Genomic DNA, 25,620 nt, shown 5'->3' on the forward strand with positions numbered 1-25,620 from the left:
ATGCCACTGCATTCCAGCCTGGGCTACAGAGGGAGATTCTGTCAAAGCAAAAACAAAAACAAAAAAAAAACACCCTTAGCTGACCAAGTGGGAGGATCACTTGGGCTCAGGAATTTGAGGCTGCAGTGAGCTATGATTGTTCTACTGCACTCGAGCCTGGGTGGGGAAAAAAAAAAAAAAAAAAAAAAAGGCCGGGTGCGGTGGCTCCTGCCTGTAATCCTATCACTTTGGGAGGCCAAGGCAGGCAGATCATCTGAGGTCAGGAGTTCGAGACTAGCCTGGCCAACATGGTGAAACCCCATCTCTACTAAAAATAAAAAAATTAGCTGGGTGTGGTAGTGGGCACCTGTAGTCCCAGCTACTTGGGAGGCTGAAGCACAAGAATTGCTTAAACCTGGGAGGTGGAGGTTGCAGTGAGCCAAGATCGTGCCACTGCACTCCAGCCTGGGTGACAGAGTGAGACCCCGTCTCAAAAAAATAAATAAAAAATAGAGTATTTTGGTGGACAGAGACCCTCGGGTCCAAGCTGACACAAGCCCACTGGATGTTTGGCCTGACAGTGGTGTTGGCACCGAGCACTGAGCACCTTGGCCACGCTGGCCCCACAACCCGCTGGTAGCTGTGTGACCTTGGCTGGCTGCTTAACTTCTCTGAGCCTGTTTGCTCCCTGGGCACCCGATTTGGAAAAAGAACAGACTGTTTGTGAGGATTACATTCCAGTGCCAACAAGAAAGGCTTTTGTAAATGATTAAGCAGTACACATGGGACCGTGGCTGCGGAATGCAGTTGAGGGCATCCCTCTCCACGCGGGGAGCCAGAAACCGGGATAGGAAAAGGCTGGTGGAACACCCACCATCTCTCAGGATCTCGCCGTATCTTACCACCTCCCCTTACCCCCCCAGGACCGAGTCTCCTGCCATTCCGAGCAGGCCTGGTATGGGTAATGGTGTGAAGGAAGGCCCGGTGCGATTGCATGAGGATGCCGAGGCTGTCCTGTCCTCGTCCGTCTCATCAAAGGCAAGTACCCCGGCCTCCTGGGATGGGTGTTCTCCTGGAGCCCCAGCCTCCCCACCCCCACTCCCAGGCTCCCCGCCCCCTCCTCCCAACCTCTGCGCCCCCTCCAAACAGGCTCAGGGATCCCTCTCCTGTGCTCCATGCACCCCATCACAAATCACCCTGCACCTAGGATGTGCATGTTGGTACCCCTGCCTACCTGGGCTGAGGGTGGAGTGGTGGAGCCTCTCTGCTCCCACGGCCCCAGATACTGTAAGATCATGGGATGGAGGACGCCAGCCACCCTCTATTCCACCGAAAGCCCCACTTGTGATGTGAATCCAACCAGCCCAGCCGCCTGGTAAGAGGCCAAAACCAAACCCAGTGCCAGCATGGGGTGGGTAGCCTGAGGTATCAGACATGTCTTGGAGCGCCATTTTCTCCCTCAGATTTTGGAACACTAAGGAATTAGCCAAGGCCAGTCATGGTGGCTCATGCCTATAATCCCAGCACTCTGGGAGGCTGAGGTGGGAGGATCATATGAGACCAGGAGTTTGAGACCAGCCTGGGCAACATGGTGAAACCCCATCTCTACTAAAAATATAAAAATTAGCAAGGCGTGATGACACACACTTGTAATCCCAGCTACTTGGGAGGCTGAAGCAGTTGAATCGCTTGAACCTGGGAGGCAGAGGTTGCAGTGAGCCAAGATTGTGCCACTGCACCCCAGCCTGAGCGACAGGGTGAAAGCCTGTCTCAAAAAAAAAAAAAAAAAAAAAAAGCCAAATGCAGAGAGCTAAAGGGGGTGGGCATGCTTGGTCTTTACTCTGTGTTTCCAAGTTCACCTCTTAAGTCCACAATTCCACTGAAGAAAAGATATTCTCTCAAAGCAATTGGGTCAGCCCTGTTGTTCACCATAGAAACCAGAACCCCCCACTGGCCCCTAAGTCCTCTCAGCTGAACCTGAAACACAGACCGACCCAGCCCCACGCAGAAATCATTGCGCTCCCAGGGCCTGACTCAGGCCAACCGCACAGGCAGTTTTCAAAGTCCATGGGGTCAAAGGCTGAGGTGGCGTCATTTTCCAGGCCTCCCGACCTTTCCCCGGATTCCAGGTGGCATCTCAGAGCAGCAGGCAGGCAGGAGGACTCATTCACCGGGGTCACCACCAGGTGACTGAGGCACAGGGCACGCACGTGCCTTGAAGTTTAGTGAAGGTCCCAACAGAGCTGGAAGAACACCTGGATATGGCTGTTGCTCTGCATGCCGGAGAGGAGGGGGTCTGCAACGTGGATCCCGCCACGTGGACAAGCTTGAGGCAGCGGTGGCTGCTGAACCACATGCAGAAATGCGCCAGTACCGGTCACTTGCTGGGCATCACACACACATGCCCATTCTCTGTGTTGGCAGGCCCCGACAACATTGCTCTTGGTCCACCTGGCCAGCCCCAAGGTGGGAGGGACTCACTCTGCAAAGTCTCTTTTCTTTGGTGAAGAAGCTGAGCCTTGGCTGGGCATGGTGGCTCACACATGTAATCCCTGCACTCTGGGAGGCCCAGGTGGGAGGATTGCTTGAGGTCAGGAGTTCGAGACCAGCCTGGCCAACATGGTGAAACCCCGTCTCTACTAAAAATACAAAAATCAGCCAGGCATGGTGGCATGCACCTGTAATCCCAGCTCCCCATGAGGTTGAAGTGGGAGAATTGCTTGAACTGAGGAGGTGGAGGTTGCAGTGAGCTGAGATCATGCCACTGCACTCCAGCCTAGGCAACAGAGTGAGATCCTGTCTCAGAAAAAAACAAACAAACAAAAAACACTGAGTCTCTTCCCATGGTGTTTATGGCCAACATGCATCCCAATCTGGGATTGCCCACTTTCTCTTCAGCTGCCTGGCTGACAAATTCTTCTTTCGTAGGATCTCCCCACATGATGGATCTTGAAACTTTGACCCCTCAGTGATGCCTGCTCCCAGCTCTTTGGATAATAAGGTGTTTGTGTTAGAGAGGAGCTGGAAGTGTCAGCCAGAGGCAGCAGCCTCCACTGAGCATGTGAACTGGCCCCAACACATGTCCTCCAGGTGCCACTGGTGGCCACCTTGAGAGGTGCAGTTTATGGATGTGTGTTCCTGATACTAAGATTTAGCACTGGCCAGGCATGGTGACTCACACCAGAGATCCCAGCACTTTTGGCAGGCCAAGACGGGAGGATTGCTTGAACCCAGGAGTTTGAGAACAGCCTGGGTAACATAGCAAGACCTTGTCTTTGCAAAAAAATAAAATTAGCTGGGTGTGGTGGCACACATCTGTGGTCTCAGCTACTGAGGAGGCTGAGGTGGGAGGATCACCTGAACCCAAGAGGTCATGGCTGCAGTGAGCTATGATCATACGCTTGCACTCCAGTCTGGTGGCAGAGTGGGATCCTATCTCAAAAAAACAACACAGAGTTGGCTCTGTAACATTAAGAGCCTCGGCTGGGCCTGCTGGCTCACACATGTAATCCCAACACTTTGGGAGGCCGAGACAGGCGGATCACCTGAGCCTCGGGTTCGAGACCAGCCTGGGCAACGTGGAGAAACCCCATCTCTGCTAAAAATACAAAAATTAGCCAGGCAGGGTGGCGCGCACCTGTGATCCCAGCTACTGGGAAGGCTGAGGCAGGACAACCACTTGAACCCAGGGAGGCAGAGGTTGCAGTGAGCCAAAATTGCGCCACTGCACTCCAGCCTGGTGGACAGAGCGAGACTCTGTCTCAAAAAACAAACAAACAAAACGACAAACTGATAGGAGATAACCACCGAATGGAGGAGGTGGAAGAACTCTGTGTCTCCAGCAGGGTGCAGGGAGGCACTCTCCAGGGAATATTCCATTTGCACACAGAGGCCCATTCCAGAGGGGAGCAGCTGGTCCGACTGATTCAGAGAAGAAACTGGCCCGGAGCTGGTAAGGCCTTGGACTGCTGCTGGGACCAGCACCAAGCGCCCGCATTTCTCAAAGCTCATGGAACCAGACGTCTGCAACCTGGCTGCATGTCCCAGAAAAGGCAGAGGTCCCCAAAGACAGCCTCCGAGAAGCTAGGAGAAGATCAAACCCCATGGTGAAGTTTGGCCTCAGAAACAAAATCGATGTGCAATCTGTCCCTTTGAGGAAGGGAGGGCTGGGCTGGTGGAGGGGACCCTGGGGGCATTGAGGAAAAGGAGGCTGTGTTCTATGGAACCAGACTGGGGGTACAAGGCTGCTGGGTAGCCCAGGACATGTGGGAGAGGGTCTGAGAGCTGGCACCTTGCCATTTCAAAGATATGACTGGGAGACCAAAGAGGGCACCCTCTACCTGAGCTCAGTCGGGGCAGAGCTGGGATTTAGGCCAGGTGTGTGGACAGACTCAGGCCCGGCCCTTTACCCCGGACCACCCACTGAGCTGAGCAAATTCCGAAGGTGGGGGCAGCCATGCTCAGTCCGACTCCGGCTGCCTGTTACACCTGAGAAGTGCTCCCACATCCCTTCCCCATCTCCAGCCTCCACCATATCTATCCTGGGTTTCTGCAGGAGCCGCTTCTACCCTGGTCACTATTTTTATTTTTTATTTTATTTTATTTTATTTTATTTTTTTTTGAGACGGAGTCTCGCTCTTTCACCCAGGCTGGAGTGCAGTGGCGCGATCTCGGCTCACTGCAGGCTCCGCCCCCTGGGGTTCATGCCATTCTCCTGCCTCAGCCTCCTGCGTAGCTGGGACTACAGGCGCCTGCCACCTCGCCCGGCTAATTTTTTGTATTTTTAGTAGAGACGGGGTTTCACCGTGTTAGCCAGGATGGTCTCGATCTCCTGACCTCGTGATCCGCCCGCCTCGGCCTCCCAAAGTGCTGGGATTACAGGCGTGAGCCACCGCGCCCGGCCTTATTTTTTATTTTTTCAGACACTCTGTCACCCTGTCTGGAGAACAGTTGTGCAATCACAGCTCACTGCAACCTTGGCATCCCGGGTTCAAGCGATTCTTCTGCCTCAGTTTTCTGAGTAACTAGGATTACAGGCAGCCACCACCATGCCCGGCTAATTTTCATATTTTTAGTAGAGATGGGGTTTCACCACGTTGGGCACGCTGGTCTCGAACTCCTGACCTCAGGTGATCTGCCTGCCTCGGCCTTCCAAAGTGCTGAGATTATAGGCATGAGCCACAGTGCCCGGCCCCACTCTGGTCATATTAAAAATGGCCCATTTCGGCCGGGCATGGTATCTCATGCCTGTAATCCCAGCATTTCAGGAAGCTGAGGCAGGCAGATCACTTGAGGTCAGGAATTCGAGACCAGCCTGGCCAACATGGCGAAACTCCATCTCTACTAAAAATACAAAAATTAGCCAGGCGTGGTGGTGCTTGCCTGTAATTCCAGCTACTCGGGAGGCTGAGGGAGAAGAATCGCTTGAACCTGAGAGGCAAAGGTTGCAGTGAGCTGAGATCACACCACTGTATTCCAGCCTGGGTGACAGAGCGAGACTGTGCCTCAAAAAAAATAAAAATAAAAATAACTCATTTATTTGGGCAAAGATCAGCCTCCTTGCCAGGCTTTATAGGGTCTAGCACCTACCTCTCTTTCCCATCTCCTTTCTCTTCTCTGGACCCCCTCCCTTTCCCTATGCCAGCAAATCTGCCCTCCTTGTGGTCCCCCAGGGTCCCCTGCTCCTTTTCACCCTAGCCTCCGAGTATTCATTCCTCCCCACCTAATACTATGACACACACCCCCAAAGTGACTTGCACCTCATCCTTCAAGCTCAGCCTGTCACCCCCAAACCCAGAGTTCTTGCAGAACCCTGGGCCACCTCCTCGCGGCACCTTCCCGATGGGTGGCTGTATTTGCATTCATCTGATGATTCTGTTGGCATCTGGCTTTCTGTTTGGACCAGTGGCACCACGGGGACAGGAAGGGTCTTGCACACACCCCCACCCTGCACTGTGGGGCTCCAGGCCCTTCAGGATGCCTATGCCTGGTGGGACTTCGCAGATTCCTGGCAGTCACTGAATAACCTGCCCATCCACGTTACATTCAGACAGCAAAGCATTGCAGGCTGAGGCAGAAGAATGCTCTCCCCCACTTCTCAGTGAGTCCCATGGCCGAGTCCATTGGGGAAATGGAATCAGAGCACCTCCCGTCCAGAACTTTCCAGAATGCTCTCTGCCACTTCTCAGTGAGAGTCCCGTGGCCGAGTCAGCAGGGGAAATGGAAACTCCAACCTGATGGGCAGGTGGTGCCTGTGGGATCCCACAGGGCTCGGACACACTGCTGTGCGGCATGACCTTCCAGGGAAGGAGGGAGGGCTATGGGGGAGCAGGGGACTTGGGAAGCTCCAGAGGACTCCAGAAAGCGATGGTTCTCAGGCTGGCATGGGAGCAGTCAATGCGGGTTGGCAGCCATCATCAATGTTGCTGTCACCCCCTCAGCTGGGCTGGATGAAGAGTCATAGATGCCTACCTCTGGAGTCCTGATTGGAAGTTGTGGGAAGGGACACGCTGGCAGAGAGTCAGGGTCTGCTTGCCTGATACCCACTGCCAACCCCCCGACGCCAACGGTCCCTGGTGCCTGTTTTCAGTCCCTGTGTACCTAAAATGCCACAGTGCCGTAGTCAGGTGCACGCAGGCTGTGGAGGGAACTGAAGTTTGCACGTGGGCCAGTCCTATTGTGAGCCTGTCTCTGAGAATGTGAAACCTGCACACCTCACCTCCAACGTGGATGGTCCCTGTCATCCTGGGAGGTTTTCACTGTGTCTCCAGTAGGCTCTGTGGCCTGTGGACCCACCACAGATCACCCAGAATCAACCAAGGCCAACACACTCAGGGTGGGGTACATCCCTCGGCCCTGGCCCAGAGGGTGTAAGGAAGGCACTTCTGGGGCAAGGTCCTCTGCGGAGCAGACCCTGCCCTCTGACCTCTGATCACATGTTCTGTTGCAGCGTGACCACAGGCAAGTGCTCAGCTCCCTGCTGTCCGGGGCCCTGGCTGGCGCCCTTGCCAAAACAGCAGTAGCCCCCCTGGACCGAACCAAAATCATCTTTCAAGGTAAATGTTGGTCGTCCCCATGTGATAGAGAAGCTGCCAGGCGGTCACCTCCTCCTTCATGGCCCCCAAACCATGCTTCAAATTGGTTTTTATTTTTAGATTTATTTTAGAAATAAGGTTTTGTTTTGTTTTGTTTTGTTTTTGAGATGGAGTCTTGCTCTGTCACCCAGGCTGGAGTGCAGTGGTGCAATCTCGGCTCACCGCAAGCTCTGCCTCCCGGGTTCACGCCATTCTCCTGCCTCAGCCTCCTGAGTAGCTGGGACTACAGGCATGCGCCACCACGCCCGGCTAATTTTTTTTGTATTTTTAGTACAGACAGGGTTTCACCATGTTAGACAGGATGGTCTCGATATCCTGACCTCGTAATCCGCCTGCCTCGGCCTCCCAAAGTGCTGGGATTACAGGCTTGAGCCACCGTGCCTGGCCAGAAATGAGGTTTTTCTCTGTTGCCCAGGCTGGCCTCAAAGTCCTGGGCTCAAGTGATCCTCCTGCCTAAGCCTCCTAAGTAGCTGGGACTATGGGTGTGCTCCACTGCACTCAACTGGATTTTTTTAATGCCTCTTTAAAATACACTCAGAGGCCCTGGCGCAGTGGCTCTTGCCTGTAATCCCAGCACTTTGGGAGGCCAAGGCGGGCAGATCACTTGAGGTCAGGAGTTTGAGAGCAGCCTGGCCAACATGGTGAAACCCCGCCTCTACTAAAAATACAAAAATTAGCTGGACATGGTGGCGGGCACCTGCAATCCCAGCTACTCTGGAGGCTGAGTCAGGAGAATCGCTTGAACCTGGGAGGCAGAGGTTGCAGTGAGCCAAGATCGCGCCATTGCACTCCAGCCTGGGTGACAGAGAGACTCTGTCTCAAAAATAAATAAATAAATAAATAAATAAATAAATAAATAAATAAATAAATAATAAAATCCACTTCGAATCTGTACGAGTTTCCTGGGGCTGCTGTCAGAAAGCACCACAAACCAGGTGGCCTCAAACAACAGGAATTTCTTCTCTCACAGTCCCAGGGCCAGAAGTCTGAAGTGAAGGTGTGGGCAGGGCTGTGTTCCCTCCAGAGGCTCTAGGGGAGGATCTTTCCTTGCTTCTTCCGGCTTCTGGGGGCTCCTGGTTCTCCTTGGCTTGTGGCTGCATGGCTCCAATTTCTGCCTCTGTCATCACGTGGCCTTCTCCTCTGTGTGTGTGTGTGTGTTTTCTCTCTCTCCCATTTATTTAGTTTTGTTTGTTTGTTTGTTTGTTTTTGAGATAGAGTTTCGCTCTGTCACCCAGGCTGGAGTTCAGTGGTGTGATCTTGGCTCACTGCAACCTCCATCTCCCCAGTTCAAGCAATTCTCCTGCCTTAGCCTCCCGAGTAGCTGGGACTACAGGCACTACAGGCACGCACCACCACGCCTGGCTAATTTTTTTGTATTTTTAGTAGAGACAGGTTTCGCCATGTTGGCCCCGCTGGTCTTGAATTCCTGGCCTCAAGTGATCCACCCGTCTTGGCCTCCCAAAGTGCTGGGATTATGGGCATGAGCCACCGCGCCCGGCCTGTTTTCTCTTCTTATAAAGACACCAATTCGCATTTAGGGCCCACCCTAACCCAGTATGACCTTACCTTAGCTCTGTTATATCTGCAAAGGCCCTGCTTTCAGATAAGGTCACCTTCTTGGGGTCTAGGGGTTAGAACTCAGACATAGCTTTTCAGAGGACAGAAATTAAACCCTCAACAGAAACCCTCGCCCTCCCTCCCTAGGGTTAAACAGTCACAGGGTCCTCTGAAGAGGTGGCCTTTGCCCCCTTCAAACAGTTACCAGTTCCTGCCTAGGGCCCAGAAGCAAGATGGTTATGGCCCGGGCCCTCTGCCCCTCAGCTGTTTGGGAAGAATCTGCAGGCTTGAGCCAGGCCCTTCCCACCACCTTGAGCCGATCCCCTACCCTCTCTGTGTCCCAGTTTCCTCTTCCATAAAGTGGAGGCATGGATATCTGCCTCCTCCTTGGCTGTCACGGGCATCCAGTGAGCTGGCAGGCCTTCGAAAGGGACAGCCCCATTTATTTATTTATTTATTTATTTATTTATTTATTTATTTAGAGACAGAGTCTCTCTCTGTCCCCCTGGCTGGAGTGCAGTAGTGTGATCTCGGCTCACCACAACCTCCACCTCCTGGATTTAAGCAATTGTCCTGCCTTAGCCTCCCGAGTAACTGGGATTGCAGGAGTCTGCCACCATGCCTGGCTAATTTTTTTGTACTTTTTTTTAGTAGAGTCAGCGTTTCGCCATGTTGGCCAGGCTGGTCTCGAACTCCTGACCTCAGGTGATCCACCTGCCTCAGCCTCCCAGAGTGCTGGGATTACAGGTTTGAGCCACTGCACCTGGCCAGGGCAGGCCCCTTTAAGTGCACATCAGCAGGTGCAGGGTGTTGTGTTCTGCAGGGAACTGGGGTTCAACCCTGGAGGCAGCAGGCACGCATGCACGTTGCACACACAAGCGGTGGGTGGTGAGGGGTGAGGGAGGCCGGCTGCCAGACCACGTCAGAGGCTCCTGGTGACCATTTGTGGCCTGTTTTTCTGGGTCTCTCCCAAGAGTGCTCATGGCCCACCATGGCTCGGGTCCCCCATGCCCAAAGGCAGCACAGAGCCAGAAAGGGAACTCGGCAGCCACAGGGGGTGGGAGAGGCAGGATAGCGGTTCCTGTGCTGGGGCCCTGGGAGGGGCATGTCCGGGAGAGAGGATAGATCCCTGCAGGCCTTGTTCTGAGAGCCAGGGCTTCTCAGCTGAGGCCCAAGTGCCTGGAGGCTGGGACACCTTCCCTGCAGGGGTTTGGGTGAATGGTAGTCTAGTCCAGGGACAGGGTGCTGAGTGTCAACCCATCTCAGACACGTTCTCCTCTCACTGGAGACCCTCACTATTCTGGGGGTTGGGTGTCAGCTCAGCTCCCATTCCTGGGACAAGATTAGGGAGGAAGAGGAGGGTGACTCTGCTAGGGGGTGCCGGGGGTGGGGCCACGCAGATGGGAGGTTCTGTCCTTTGCATCTCAGTGGCTTTTGTGCTTTTGTTTTTTTCCAGTGTCTTCAAAAAGATTTTCTGCAAAGGTGAGCCACTATGTCACCGCCCCAGCCTGGGGACAGTCACCACTACCCTGATGGGCTGGCAGGAGTTAGGCAGGTGGTCTGAGGAGAGTCTCAGGGGTGAGGACAGGACTACCTGTCTTCCCATCCCCAGCTCTCCCTGCACACAGCCCAGCCTGGGAACTGACGGGACATCCCGAGTGTCCTTCCGGCAGTGGGGTGGGGAGACTCAACAGCTCTAAAACAACCTTTTCATGTTTGATTTCTTGTTAAACACAGAGCAGGTGCTACCTTCTTAATAAAGAAAAAGATAAACTGTAAAAGCTAGAATGCCAAACACCAACAGACATGCCCTTGGGCAGGGCTCCGAGCTGCTTTGCAGCCTGGTTCGCTTTGCAGTCCGGTTCGCTTTGCAGTCCCCAAGAGAACTTGCTGGGGTGGGAGGCCCAGAAAACATAGGGAGGAGGGACGGGGCTGGGGTTGATAATGTCAGTCTGGACAAATCGGGGTGGGGCCCTCACATGGGGGTGGGGTTGTGTACTGTGCATGGAGATGGGGTCACCCCGGCCCCGCCTCCGCACTTTCGGCGCTCTGCTGGTCACAGAGGCGCGCAGGGAGGGCAGGCATAGGCAGAGGGATGTTGACCTCCCTGCTTATCTCCAGGAGGCCTTCCGGGTCCTCTACTACACCTACCTCAACGAGGGCTTTCTCAGCTTGTGGCGCGGGAACTCGGCCACCATGGTGCGCGTGGTGCCCTACGCCGCCATCCAGTTCAGCGCACACGAGGAGTACAAGCGCATCCTGGGCAGCTACTATGGCTTCCGCGGAGAGTGAGGCCCCGCCCTGCCCCGCCCCGCCCCAGAGTCGCCCCGCCCACACCCTCCCCTCTTTCTTCTGACGCCCCGCCCCCTGCCCTCCCTATGCCCCGCCCCCTCCGCGTTTTCCTCTTCGTGCCTTGCACCTAGCCCTGCCTTCCCTCTTCCAACAAGGAAACACCGGGAGACTCCTCACCCAGGCCCTCCTGAGGCGCCCCCTGACTCTGTTACATGCCCTATTCTGTCTTCAGAGCTCCTCTCCTTTGCCCGTTTTTCTCCAGACGTTTCTCCACCCCCCCACATAAATCCCAGAGGGTCGGGCTACTGTGCCCCCAGGGCCGTAGGGAAAATACGCATCATTAATTTATGCCAGCAGTGGGGAAGGGAAGGCAGCCATGTAAACCTCAAAATGAGGCCCACTCCAGAGACTCCATCAGCTTGGCCACGAGGAAGCCAAACCCGCCTCGTGTTCCTCGGTCCCCACCCCTGTCCCCGCCCCAGCAGAGACGTGCGGGTGCTCCAGGCTGGGCCTCTGTGCATCTGCAGCCCCCTCACTGCCGTCTCGCCTTCTCCTCCTGCCCTGTTCAGAGCCCTGCCCCCTTGGCCTCGCCTCTTCGCCGGTGCACTGGCTGGAACGACAGCCGCTTCACTGACCTACCCCCTGGACCTGGTCAGAGCGCGGATGGCCGTAACCCCGAAAGAAATGTGAGTCCTCACATCGGTGATGCGCATCAGCCCCGGGGGCTCTGTGTCTCGGGGGCTCTGTGTCTCGGGGGCTCCCAGGTCGGAATCCCTCTATCGGGCCCCTGGGGTTTGCATCTGGGCCTCTGTGTCCACAGGGCAGGCCTGGTGTGTCATTCTGCAGCTGTTCCAGAAAGGCAGCAATTTGTTCTCTTAGCCTGGGGGTCACTTTCTGCTTAGATCAAACTAAGAGTCTTCATTTTGAACTGGGCACAGATGCATTAAAAATATGTAAGAATATGGCTGGGCGCGGTGGCTCACGCCTGTAATCCCAGCACTTTGGGAGGCCGAGACGGGCAGATCACGAGGTCAGGAGATCGAGACCATCCTGGCTAAGACGGTGAAACCCCGTCTCTACTAAAAATACAAAAAATTAGCCGGGCATGGTGGCGGGCGCCTGTAGTCCCAGCTACTCGGGAGGCTAAGGCAGGAGAATGGCGTGAACCCGGGAGGCGGAGCTTGCGGTGAGCCGAGATTGCGCCACTGCACTCCAGCCTGGGCGACAGAGCGAGACTCCATCTCAAAAAAAAAAATAATAAAATGTAAGAATATGGCTGGGCGCGGTGGCTCATGCCTGTAATCCCAACACTTTGGGAGGCCGAGGTGGGTGGCTCACTTGAGGTCAGGAGTTTGAGACCAGCTTGGGCAACATGGTGAAACCCCGCCTTTACTAAAAATACAAAAATTAGCCGGGCATGGTGACACGCACCTGTATTCCCAGCTACCTGGGAGGCTGAGGCAGGAGAATTGCTTGAACCCGGGAGGCAGAGGTTGCAGTGAGCCGAGATCGAGCCACTGCACTCCAGCGTGGGCAATAGAGCCAGACTCTGTCTCTCAAAAAAAAAAAAAAAAAAAAAAAAAAAGTGTGAGACTGGAATGCTTAATTCAGGAAAGATACCATGATCATGAAAAATGTGTAAGAATAGACCGGGCTTGGGCCCGGGTGCGGTGGCTCATGCCTGTAATCCCAGCACTTTGGGAGGCCAAGGCAGGAGGATTGCTTGCGCCCAGGAGTTTGAGACCAGCCTTGGCAACATAGCAAGACCCCATCTCTACAAAAACTGAAATAGTAGCCTGATGTGGTGGCATACGCCTGTGGTCCCAGTTGCTCCAGAGGCCGAGGGAGGAGGATTGCTTGAGTCTGGCAGCTTGAGGCTGCAGTGAGCCATGATCATGTCACTGCACTCCAGCCAGGCCAGAGAGTGAGACCCTGTCTCCAAAAAAAAAAAAAAAAAAGACGAAAAAAGTGTAAGAATGGAGGCCGGGCATGGTGGCTCACGCCTGTAATTCCAGCACTTTGAGAGGCTTAGGTGGGTGGATCACCTGAGGTCAGGAGTTCAAGACCAGCCTGGTCAACATGGCAAAACTCTATTTCTACTAAAAATACAAAAATTAGCCATGTCTGCTGGCATATATCTGTAATCCCAGCTACTTGGGAGGCTGAAGCAGGAGAATCACTTGAACCCAGGAGGCAGAGGTTGCAGTGAGCCGAGACTGTGACACTACACTGTAGCCTGGGCAACAGAGGGGGACTATCTCAAAACAAAAACAAAGAAACAAAAAAAAGACCAGGGCTGAGCACTTGCTTCCCGTGGCGAAGGTGGAGTCTGGGCTTATGCATGCATTTCCCCTCTAATAACAAAGCTTGGGCGATGGGGTTATATGTCTTGAAGAAGGAAAACATCAACATCCAGACACACCCAGGCCCAGCCGGCTGTGGGAGGAGCCGAGAGCCTCTGTGGTTCCTCCCTGTGCCTGGGAGGCCTGACTCCCACCTGCTGGGCTGCTCTGTCCTGGCAGGTACAGCAACATCTTTCATGTCTTCATCCGCATCTCGAGAGAAGAGGGGATGAAGACTCTCTACCATGGATTTATGCCCACCGTGCTGGGGGTCATTCCCTACGCTGGCCTGAGCTTCTTCACCTATGAGACGCTTAAGAGCTTGCACAGAGGTAAGGAGAGCTGGGAGCATGGGGAGGGGACGTTCAGGAAGCATTCCCTGGGGACCACAGCTCCACCTGGGTCACATAGACCTGGAGACCAGGCGGAGTGGGGTACAACCCCTGGGTGGGGCAGGCTGTAGACCCACATCCAAATCGGGAGAAAACACACTGTGTGCAGCCGCCACTGAGGAACCTGGACTCACTGACTTAAATGCCTATGTGAGAGGAACTCTGGCCAGTGCCACGGCTCGTGCCTGTAATCCCAGCACTTTGGGAGGCTGAGGTGGGCAGATCACTTGAGGTCAGGAGTTCCAGACCAGCCTGGGCAACATGGCGAAACCCTGTCTCTACCAAAGATACAAAAAAATTAGGCATGGTGGCACATGCCTGTGGTCCCAGCTACTGGAGAGGCTGAGGTGGGAGGATCACCCAAGCCTGGGAGGTCAAGGCGCAGTGAGCTGTGATCTCACCGCTGCACACCAGCCTAGGTGTCAAAGTGAGATCCTGTCTCAAGAAATAAAAGCGACTCTGGGAAGCCCAGTGTGTTACCCGGAGCATTGACAGCCACCTCACCTCTTCACAAGCACACATGCAAAGCATATGGGTAAAGCCCAGATGGAAGGGAAGTACTCTTGCTTGTTTTGGTAGTTGGGAGAAAATAAAAAAGTACAAAGAATGATATAATACTCATACCTGCCACCGCATGTGAACAGGCATTAACACTTTGCTACATTTGCTCCCAGATATTTTGTTTTTTTTTTTCTTTTTTGTAGAGACGGGATCTCCCTCTGTTGCCCAAGTTGGTCTCCAACTCCTGGGCTCAAGCGATCCTCCTGCCTTGGCCTCCCAAAGTGCTGGGATTAAAGGTGTGAGCCACTGCGCTCAGCCCACTCCTAGACATTTTTTGTCAAAGAAATGTTAGGGATAATGTTGAGGGCCCAAGTCTCTCTCCTGAGGCCTCTTATTAGAAGTGAGGGTTGCACCCCTCAAGACTGCTTTGAAAATACTTCTGTGTGTATTTATCTGTGGCATGAACAAAACCATGTCACCTTTCACAGGTATAAAAAATGCTCCGAGTGGAGTCAGCTCACCCGGGAGTGCAGCTCCCAGCTCAGCTGGTTTGGGGTGCATCCACCAGCATCTGTGCTCTGTTCCGCCCTTTCAGTGGCTGCACAGTGGGCCTTACCTTCTTGGGGTGCGCTTTGGCTGTTGCCAGGTTTTCTGTGATCAGCCGACATCCAGGAGCTCGTCTCCTTGTGTGACTGTAAAACCCTATTTTCAGTGTTTCTGGAGTGCTTCCCAGCCCCTTGTCCCCACGTTCTCACCCCACATGATGCCATCAGACCCCTTGTTTTTGCCCACCTGGTGAGCAGATCACAGTGTCTCCTGTCTGGCTGTTTTTTTTTGAGACAGAGTCTCTGTCGCCCAGGCTGTAGTGCAGTGGAACGATCTCAGCTCACTGCAACCTCCACTTCCTGGATTCAAGCCATTCTCCTGCCTCAGCCTCCTGAGTAGCTGGGATCACAGGCACCCACCACCATACCTGGCTAATTTTTGTGTGTTTTTGGTAGAGACAGGGTTTTTCCATGTTGGCCAGGCTGGTCTCCAATTCCTGGGCTCAAGTGATCCACCTGCCTTGGCTTCCCAAAGTGCTGAGATTACAGGCGTGAGTCACTGCACCCAGCCTTGGCTGTTTTAAATTCCTAGTTCTAAATTTACTATTACAAATGTTTAAAGAACCCCTACTGACCTGTTGCTGCTCCTTCCTCCTCCACACCCACACACTCCATTTAGACCCGCAAGACAGAGCGGGGTGAAGTTCATGGTCATTTATGTTCACTCTGTGCAACAGCTCGCAGGGGCTCCCCAGGGAGGGCGCAGGTCGGGGACCAGGCACGGGAGCACCCAGAATGTTCCTTTACTAGACGTGGAGTAGAGCTGATTAGATGTGAGCAGTGGCTCTAGGAGTTGGTTCTATGATTCTCTGTGTGTTTCTGCCTTTTAAGAAATTTTATTTCTCAGCCCGGTGCGGTGGTTCACACTTGTAATCGCAGCACTTTGGGAGGCCAAGGCGGGCGGATCACAAGGTCAGGAGATCGAGACCACGGTGAAACCCCGTCTCCTAAAAATACAAAAAATTAGCCGGGCGTGGTGGTGGGCGTCTGTAGTCCCAGCTACTCGGAGAGGCTGAGGCAGGAGAATGGCGTGAACCTGGGAGGCGGAGCTTGCAGTGAGCCAAGATTGCGCCACTGCACTCCAGCCTGGGCGACAGAGCGAGACTCCGTCTCAAAAAAAAAAAAAAAAAAAAAAGAAATTTTATTTCTCGGCCGGGCTCTGTGGCTCATGCCTGTAATCCCAGCACTTTGGGAGGCCGAGGCAGGCAGGCAGATCACCTGAGGTCAGGAGTTTGAGACCAGCCTGACCAACATGGAGAAACCCCGTCTCTACTAAAAATACAACATTAGCCAGGCGTGGTGGTGCATGCCTGTATTCCCAGCTACTCGGGAGGTTGAGACAGGAGAATTGCTTGAACCCGGGAGGAGGAGGGTGCAGTGAGCCGAGATTGGGCCATTGCACTCCAGCCTGGGCAACAAGAGTGAAACTCTATCTCAAAAAAAAAAAAGAAATTTTATTTCTCGAGTTTGAGTGAAAGGAGCGACCCGGAGGTGAGGCAGTGGGGCGTGTGGGTGCGCATGAGTGCGAACACACGTGGGGGTGCAAGTGCATGTGTATATGTGCACGCAGGTTGCTCCTAGGGGTACAAAGGCTCGCACACGGGTGCGGGGTGCGCGCCCCCTCGCGGCGCCCTCATGGCCCTCCCGCCCCTCGCCCTGCAGAGTACAGCGGCCGCCGGCAGCCCTACCCCTTCGAGCGCATGATCTTCGGCGCCTGCGCTGGCCTCATCGGGCAGTCGGCCTCGTACCCGCTGGATGTGGTGCGGCGGCGCATGCAGACGGCCGGCGTCACGGGCTACCCGCGCGCCTCCATCGCCTGCACGCTGCGCACCATCGTGCGGGAGGAGGGCGCCGTGCGCGGCCTCTACAAAGGCTTGAGCATGAACTGGGTCAAGGGTCCCATCGCCGTGGGCATCAGCTTCACCACCTTCGACCTCATGCAGATCCTGCTGCGGCACCTGCAGAGCTAGAGGACCCTGAGCTGCTCTCAGGATGGTGGACCGGTGACCCCGTTGTATTCTGGGCCCATGGAACCGGGGATGCGCTTGATTCCACTTCAGGAGCCACATGGGGTGCTTTGTGGAACGAGCAGGTGGGCCTGAGGGGCCTGGGCTCAGAGTCCACATCCAAACGCAAAGCTGGCAGCCCTGGAAGTGCAGTGTTGGGGCGATGGTATGGGGGGTCCCGCAGCTCCCCTCTTCCTTCCTCTGCAGAGGCGGGCGCTGTCTGCCGGAGGTGTTGCCCAAAAGGCCCTAGTGGTGCGTGGTCGGCTCCACCTCCTGATCCTGTGTATCCTCCGACATGCTGCTGATTCTAGTGACCCCTGTCCCCACCAAGCTCAGAGCCAGACAGCGCCTGGCCCTTCTTGTTCTGACTCCACGTGCCTGCCCGGCCTCCAGGGTGCGGGGGCGCCTTTCCTGCAGGTGGACCCTGCCCAGGATGGGGCCAGCCTCGTGCTCAGCTTTGGCCACAAATGCAGCCCCTGACCCACCCTGCCGGCCCTGCCTTCTCCAGTATTTCCCACGTGGCCACGACTCCTCAATCACTAGAGCCTCCTGCTGGGAACAGTGTCCCCCAGAGCCTCATATCTATCCTAGACCCTGCAAGCAGCTGGGTCCCCAAGAGCGCATCTCCCCCTAGAGTTGCCTGCCCATGCCCACCTGCTTTGTAACCTTCCCAGGAGAATCATGCTTGCTCTGCACAGCAGGGCTCGAGGCCCAGGCCATGACACAAAACTGCCTCAGGTTTGGGTCAGACCTGCAGCCTGGGGCATCTGCTGAAATGTGAGCACCCAAGCCACCTCCTTTGGCCCAGAAGCTCCTGCCCCCCAGGCCTAGCGTCTCAGTGCCCCAACCCTCTACCCAGCTGTGGTATCCAGCGGGTCCCTGGGTCCCCACTTGAACAGGCACTTGGCTGGGATATGGAGCAATTTAAAGCCCACAGGGGTTGTTCAGTTTCTATGAAATGGAGCATGGGGCGCCTGGTAGCCTCAATCCCCCGAAGTGGGAGCCTCATGACAGAGTATAGCTTGGGGGTGGGAGGTGAGGAAGAGCTGAGGTACCCAGGGGAACCCCCAGCTAACTGGTCTCTCAGAGGAGTCCCCCAGGGCCCGCCAGATATCACAGGGACTCATTTCCTAATGACATGGTGAGTTTCTTGATTTCTTTTTTTTTTTTTTTTTTGGTTTTGGTTTTCAACTTGGCTGACCCCGGGTCTATGATCTATTCACATCGAACCCCTGACCGGTCCGCCTAGTGCCAGGGTGAGCGTGATCGTGAGTGTTGCTTTCCACGGCTGGCTGAGCACATGCTGTGTGAAGGGATCTGAGCTTGTTCATCTCCAGTTGTGACTTCATTTCCCTTCCTTCCGTCCTCCTCCTGTTCTTGCCTTGGACCTGCGGGTGTGCAGACCGCTGTCTCTGCCTTCCTTGCATGTGGCCACCAGCCATCCCTGATCTTGTCCTCAGAGGCCCAGGCAGCCTATGATGGCTGTGAGGGGCTGTCCCACTGGGTGGGTATCCCTTACCCAGCAGCCAGACTTGGCAGGAGAGGCAAGGCAACCCTCACAGGGAGATGGGAGGGCACCCAACTCCCACAAGCATGCAACAGCAGTAGGAATTGGGGGTCTGCCCCAGGTGGGTGAGACCAAATGAGTGGATTTGGGGCCACAGGCTAGGCAGGAGAGACAAGGGGTAGGTGGGAGGGTCCGCCAGGCCCTGCTGACCCCAGTGTGTCTCCCCAGATATGGCTCCCAGCTGAGTGGGACCCGGCAGGAGTTGGGGACAGTGCTGTCCCCCACCCCTGCACACAGCCAGGCCCTCGAGGCTCTGCGGTCACTCCCCTCCCTGTTGGTCGCTGGTCCTGGTCTGGAGTTATATTTTGATGCCATGAAGACATTGTTTATATCTAATGTTTATATATTTTAAAGATTTGTGCCAAGAGAGTATATTTAATAAAAATTTAAATGACTTCTTCTCCTGCTCCTGGCTCTTCTTTGGCTCTGACCCCCCCCATCTTCCCCATGAACCCCCAAACAGGGTTGAAGTGCTTTTGACACATTTGTGATAAAAGTTCTGAATAAAAGTCTTGAATAAAGTTTTTAAATGCAATTGTTGTTTGAATTAATACATACCACAATTTTCCAGAAAACACCAGCTGTCCACAAGGGTTTACAGTGAAAAGTAGGTGAACAGTTCCCTCTGCAGGGGGCCTCCTGTGACCATTTTCTCCTGTCTCCTCCCACAGAGATTCTGTGCATACACTCATCCCTTTCAGGATATATGTGGCCACCCACAAAGGCAGGAGGGGCCGTCTCTGTGCAGCCAGCACAGCCCAAAGTCTCATGGGCTTGAACATGGCCTTCCTTCCCAAGAGCCCTGCACTCTGGGGCTGGCTGAGGCTTCAGGCCTGAACGTCAGTCACCATCTGCAGGGGCAGCCACCAGAGGGTCTCCAATGGCAATCCCGGCTCACTTCGCCTGCAGCCCATTGGCCAGAGCAACTTGCAGGGCCCACCCACCACCAGGCCAGAAGTGGGAGCCTCTGCGTGCCCGGAGAGGAGGGGCAGCTGGGCCGGCACAGGCCTGGTGCTCTTGTTGGGGTGGGAGTAGGAACAAGTTCCACTGCGCTGACCCCCTACTGCTCTCCAATCTGCTCACGTGCAACAGGATTTCTTTTGAGTTGATCTCCGTTGTGCACATTGTTTAGCAGCTGTGCAGTTTTCTCCTAGAGGATCCCCATGATGAAATTTACCAGGGTGGGTGCGGTGGCTCATGCCTGTAATCCCAGCACTTTGGGAGACTGAGGCAGGTGGATTGCTTGAGCTCAGGAGTTTGAGACCAGCCTAGGCAACATAGCGAGACCCCCATCTCTACAAAAAAATAGAAAAATTAGGCCGGACACAGTGGCTCACGCCTTTAATCCCATCACTTTGGGAGGCCAGGGCAGGTGGATCACTTGAGGTCAGGAGTTCGAGACCAGCCTGGCCAACATGCTGAAACCCCCATCTCTACTAAAAGTACAAAAATCCTAGCTACTCAGGAGGCTGAGGCCGGAGAATCGCTTGAACCTGGGAGGCAGAGGTTGCAGTGAGCCACTGCACTCCAGCCTGAGTGACTGAGCAAGTCTCCGTCTCGAAAAATAATTTTTTTTTTAATTAGCCAGTCTTGGAGATGTGTGCCTGTAGTCCCAGCTACTCAGAAATTCACGCATCCCTTATGTTACCAAACCAGGCTTGTTCTGCCCATCAGTATGCCAACAGAGATGACAGGTTTTGCATCAAAGAGTTTATTCACGAGGCAGCCGAGTGAGGAGACAGGAGAACAGATCTCAAATCCACCTCCCTGAAGATAGGGTTTTAGGGATATTTAAAGGATAGAGGAGCAAGTTGGTCAGAGACGTGGGGAAAAGTGGGGCAGTCGGGGAACCGTGCATGTGTAGTCAAGCTTCATGGCTTTTCCATAGGATGTGTGTTCACAAAATGACATTGTTATCATGATCTGGGGGTGGAGTGTTTGGCCCTCTAACGTCAAAGGTCACCACCTAAATACACACAGGCCAAGGTGAAGGTTTGGCTCTCAGCCCATTTGGACTGGACAAGAACTGATCCTGTTCCTGAAGAACAACTTAAGCAACCATTACCATGGTGGCCTGTACATAGAGACGTTATCTATAAGGAAACTAGTGGGAGTTTTTTTGTTTGTTTGGGGTTTTTTTTTGTTTGTTTGTTTTTGAAACGGAGTGTTGCTCTTTTTGCCCAGGCTGGATAGCAATGGCATGATCTCGGCTTACTGCAACCTCAGCCTCCCGGGTTCAAGCGATTCTCCTGCCTCAGCCTCCTAAGTAGCTGGGACTACAAGCGCCTGCCACCACACCCGGCTAATTTTTTGTATTTTTAGTAGAGATGGGGTTTAACCATGTTGGCCAGGCTGCTCTCAAGCTCCTGACCTCAGGTGATTCACCTGCCTCAGCCTCCCAAAGTGCTGGGATTACAGGCTTGAGTCACCGTGTCCAGCCTATTTTTCTTTCTTTCTTTCTTTTCTTTTCTTTTTCTTTTTTTTTTTTTTTTTTTTTTTTTTGAGACAGGGTCTCACTCTATTGCCCAGGCTGGAGTGCAGTGACACTACCGTGGCTCACTGTAGCCTCCAACTCCTGGGCTCAAGCAATCCTCCTACCTTAGCCCCTCTAGGAACTGGGACTACAGGTACATGCCACCATGCCTGGCTACTTTTTGTATTTTTTGTAGAGATGGGGTCTCACCATATTTCTCAGGCTGGTCTCTAACTCCTGGCTCAAGTGATCTATCTGCCTGCCTTGGCCTCCCAAAGTGCTGGGATGACAGGCATGAGCCACCACACCTGGCCTGGGAGTTTAGCTATATATTGTTTAGCTGAGTGACTTTTAACAATATGGGGTTTATAATCAACTAAAAACAAGTGAGGTAAGTTAAGATTGGTAGGTCTAATCAGGTGAGCCCTCAGTTCCCCTTATGGATGGGCAATTAGGTTGTTAGGTATTGCCATGACAATGTGATAGCAATTTGGTGGGGGCTGCTGAACTCATCTGCACCCCGCCTCTGACATCCCGCCCAGATTTCTGATCTAAGTTCCATGTTTCACACCAGCCCCTGAACCTTGGTCAACCTCTCCCCTCTCCCGCCCACCACTGTGGCATCTCCTAACAGTATAGAGGTGAGCCCGTGGACCTGTCTAGACTAGTGACAGTGAAGAAGATGTTTGCTAGCTGCGTCCAAGAAGAGCTTCAGGAGACTCTCGTCCTCTTTTTTTTGAGACAGAGTCTTGCTCTGTTGCTCAGGCTGGAGTGCAGTGGTGCGATCTCAGCTCACTGCAAGCTCCGCCTCCGAGGTTCAAGTGATTCTCCTGCCTCAGCCTCACAAGTAGCTGGGATTACAGGTGCCCGCCACCACGCCCAGCTAATTTTTATATTTTTAGGAGAGACGGGGTTTCACCATGTTGGCCAGGCTGGTCTTGAACTCCTGACCTCAGGTGATCTGCCCGCTTTGGCCTCCCAAAGTGCTGGGATTACACACGTGAGCCACCACACCTGGCCACCAAATGCTTTTTGCTATTAGCAATTCTGCGCAGCCTAGGAGTGTCCTGAAGAAACACAACACGGTACCCCAGGTGCAACTGGCGGCCGATGACTGAAGGTAGGTGTCTAAGTAGCTTAACCCATGCCCAGACGTGGGATCATCCTGAGATAATTGCTCTACACTGCCCCCCTAAGGCCCCCAGCAGGACTGAGCCTGGGTTGCCCACAGTGTCACCTGCTCATTGGTGCCCCCTGCAGGGCACCTTCCCTCCTTGTCTCAGGTCTCACCCGCCATGGGGGCTGCCTGGGGACACCTCCCAGGTAAACCACTAGCTCTAAGTCCTTTTGGGGTCATCTTTGGGGGGAACCTATCCAAAAAAGAATAGGAATGCCAGGTATACCTGCAAATAGATCATATAGATTTACACCACATACTCTCACCCATATTTGATCTTCCATAATCTGACAAGTAAAAAATGGTATCTCAGCCGAGTGTGGTGGTTCATGCCTTTAATCTCCGCACTTTGGGAGGCTGAGGCGGGCAGATCACTTGAGGTCAAGACTTCGAGACCAGCCTGGCCAATATGGTGAAACCCCGTCTGTACTAAAAATACAAAAATTAGCTGAGCATGATGCTAGGAGCCTGTAATCCCAGCTACTCGAGAGGCTGAGACAGGAGAATCGCTTGAACCCGGGAGGCGGAGGTTGCAGTGAGCCAAGATCTCACCACTGCACTCCAGCCTGGGTGACGGAGCAAGACTCCGTCTCAAAAAAAAAAAAAAAAGGTATCTTACCTGATTGGTTGGCTGGTCAGTTGGGTTTTTTGTTTGTTTGTTTTTGTTTTGTTTTGTTTTGAGATGGAGTTTCACTCTTGTTGCCCAGGCTGGAGTGCAATGGTGTGATCTCGGCTCACTGCAACCTCCGCCTCCTGGGTTCAAGTGATTCTCCTGCCACAGCCTCCCGAGTAGGTGGGATCACAGGGCATGCACCACTACGCCTGGCTAATTTTGTATTTTTAGTAGAGACAGAATTTCTCCATTTTGGTTAGGCTGGTCTCGAACTCTCGACCTCAGGTGATCCACCCACCTCAGCCTCCCAAAGTGCTGGGATGACAGGTGTGAGCCACCATGCCTGGCCTAGTTGACTGTTTTTTTTCGTCCGGTCTAGCTTAGAGCTCTTTCAAGAATAGCTCGTTTGCAGGCTGGGTGCAGTGGTTCACACCTGTTATCCCAGCACTTTGGGAGGCCAAGGCAGTTGGATCACTTGAGCTCCGAGTTCAAGACCAGCCTGTATAGCATGGTGAAACCGTCTCTACAAAAAATACCGGGCATGGTGGCATGTGCCTGTAATCCCCACTACTCAGGAGGCTGAGGTGGGAGGATGGCTTGAGTCTGGGAGGTGGAGGTTGCAGTGAGTCGAGATGGCACCACTGCATCCCAGCATGGGTGATAGAACCAGACCTTGTCGCAAAACAACAACAACAACAAATCAGCTAATTTATGGCCAGGCATGGTGGCTCACACCTGTAATCCCAGCTTTTTGGAAAGCTGAGGCAGGAGGATCACTTGAGACCTGGAGTTTGTCTCTACAAATAATTTTTTTTGGTGGGACAGGGTTCTCACTCTGTCACCCAGGCTAGGGTACGGTGGCACAATCACAGCTGACTACAGCCTCAACCTCCCAGGGTCAAGTGATTCTCCCACCTCAGCGTCCCGAGTAGCTGGGACTACAGGCGTGGGCCACTACACCTGGCTAATTTTTTATATTTTGTAGAGATGGGGTCTCGCTATGTTGCCCAGGCTGATGTTCAACTCCTGGGCTCAAAAGATCTGCCCACCTCGACTTCTCAAAGTGCTGGAATTACAGGCGTGAGCCACTTTACCCGGCCCTCTACAAATAATTTAAAAACTTATTTTAATATTTTAAAAGTTGAAGGTTGTATTTTGTTTTGTTTTGTTTTTTCTATGAGTTTTATTTCCCCTTTTTGTTTCAGCTTGTCTGGAAATGGTACATTCCGTTTCTTCACACATAGGGCTTCACGACATCAGCACTGCTGACATTTGGCGCTGATCATCCCTGGGGTGAGGCCATCCTGGGCACCACACGGTGTTAAGCAGCATCTCTGACCTCCACTCTTCAGACACCAAGAGCAACACCTCCACCCCTTGTGGTGACAACTAAAAAATGTCTCCAGACATCAACATGTGTTCCTTTGGAGCAGAACCACCCCCTCCTGTGAGAGGCACGGATGTGGTGGTTACAATGGATACATCAACAAAAATTAAAATGTTTGGCTGGGTACAGTGGCTCACGCCTGTAATCCCAGCACTTTGGGAGGCCAAGAAGGGTGGATCACGAGGTCAGGAGATCGAGACCATCCTGGCTAACACGGTGAAACCCCATCTCTACTACAAATACAAAAAATTAGCCGGGTGTGGTGGCGGGCACCTGTAGTCCCAGCTACTCGGGAGGCTGAGGCAGGAGAATGGCATGAACCTGAGAGGCAGAGCTTGCAGTAAGCCGAGATCGCACCACTGCACTTCAGCCTGGGTGACAGAGCGAGACTCCGTCTCAAAAAAAAAAAAAAAAAAAATACACACACACAAAAATTATTTATCTTCCCTCTGAGCCACACACAAAGACCTCAACCACCCCCTTCTATCTTTCCTATTTTTATTTATTTATTTATTTATTTTGAGACAGAGTCTCGCTCTGTCACCCAGGCTGGAGTGCAATGGCACGATCTCGGCTCACTGCAACCTCTGCCTCTGGGGTTCAAGCGATTCCCCTGCCTCAGCCTCCTGAGTAGCTGGGATTACAGGCACCTGCCACCACACCCGGCTAATTTTTGTATTTTTAGTAGGGATGAGGTTTCACCATGTTGGCCAGGCTGAGCTGAAACTCTTGACCTTGATCCACTGCCTCGGCCTCCCAAAGTGCTGGGATTACAGATGTGAGCCACCATACCCAGCCTGATGAAATTTTTAAAAAAGAAAAATCGTAAACCGTTCTAAGTCAGGGAACTGTCTGTATACATCTTACTTATACAAAAAGGTTACATATGCACCTTACATTGTCTTTGTTTTTGAGGCAGAGTCTCACTCTGTCACCCAGACTGGAGTGCAATGGCATGATCTTGGCTCACTGCAACCTCCGCCTCCCAGGTTCAAGCGATTCTCCTGTCTCAGCCTCCTGAGAGGCTGGGATTACAAGTGCGTGCCACCACGCCTGGCTAATTTTTTTTGTATTTTAGTAGAGACAGGGTTTCACCATGTTGGCCAGGCTGGTCTTGAACTCCTGACCTCAGGTGATCGGACTGCCTCGGCCTCCCAAAGTGTTGGGTTACAGGTGTGAGCCACGGCGCCCAGCCTGCACCTTACATTATAACACACATGTGCACACACCCTGGAGTCACAGCTACAGGACAATTTCAGAGTCCACGATGGCCCCACATCCCTTCCCTGGGTCACCAAGGCCTCAATATGCCCCTCCCTGTGTGTGACCTCTATGCAAAGTCACCTGCATACCTGTGGCAGACGCTGGCATCACCATGGGCTCCCCGCCCTCCCATTTCCTCAAACTGATTTTCCTCTGAGGTTTCCCTGCCCATCTGACCTCCTGGCACTCCCTCATGGTGCGTTTCTCTCACCTGCCCTCCCATCCCAGGCAACCTGCCCTCTCAGCTGGGACTCCACCTTCCCCTGATTTCTGGTCTCTTCCATCCTGCTTTTGGACTTTACCTGGGACACTTGTATTTCTTCTCTTTTTCCTCCTTTTCCTCTTTTTTTTTTTTTTTGAGACAGAGTTTCA

At 53.5% G+C, this 25,620-nt stretch overlaps 1 protein-coding gene across 2 annotated transcripts in view; it reads left to right on the plus strand.

The window, feature by feature from the left end:
• Positions 1–18,740, plus strand: part of SLC25A42 (solute carrier family 25 member 42) — a 50,462-nt gene extending 31,722 nt beyond the window's left edge. For both annotated transcript variants that reach the window (XM_063616437.1, XM_055237414.2), the window contains exons 2-8: positions 903–1,017; positions 6,929–7,034; positions 10,087–10,112; positions 10,752–10,918; positions 11,492–11,608; positions 13,445–13,596; positions 16,425–18,740. In XM_063616437.1, the coding sequence (XP_063472507.1) occupies positions 937–1,017; positions 6,929–7,034; positions 10,087–10,112; positions 10,752–10,918; positions 11,492–11,608; positions 13,445–13,596; positions 16,425–16,732 (957 nt within the window). In that variant the 5' untranslated portion in view covers positions 903–936 and the 3' untranslated portion in view covers positions 16,733–18,740. The remainder of the gene's footprint in view (positions 1–902; positions 1,018–6,928; positions 7,035–10,086; positions 10,113–10,751; positions 10,919–11,491; positions 11,609–13,444; positions 13,597–16,424) is intronic.
• The last annotated feature ends 6,880 nt before the right edge of the window (positions 18,741–25,620 follow it).

This window comes from Symphalangus syndactylus, chromosome 13 (genome assembly GCF_028878055.3).
Source record: "Symphalangus syndactylus isolate Jambi chromosome 13, NHGRI_mSymSyn1-v2.1_pri, whole genome shotgun sequence".
In the NCBI taxonomy this organism is placed as follows: Eukaryota; Metazoa; Chordata; class Mammalia; order Primates; family Hylobatidae; genus Symphalangus; species Symphalangus syndactylus.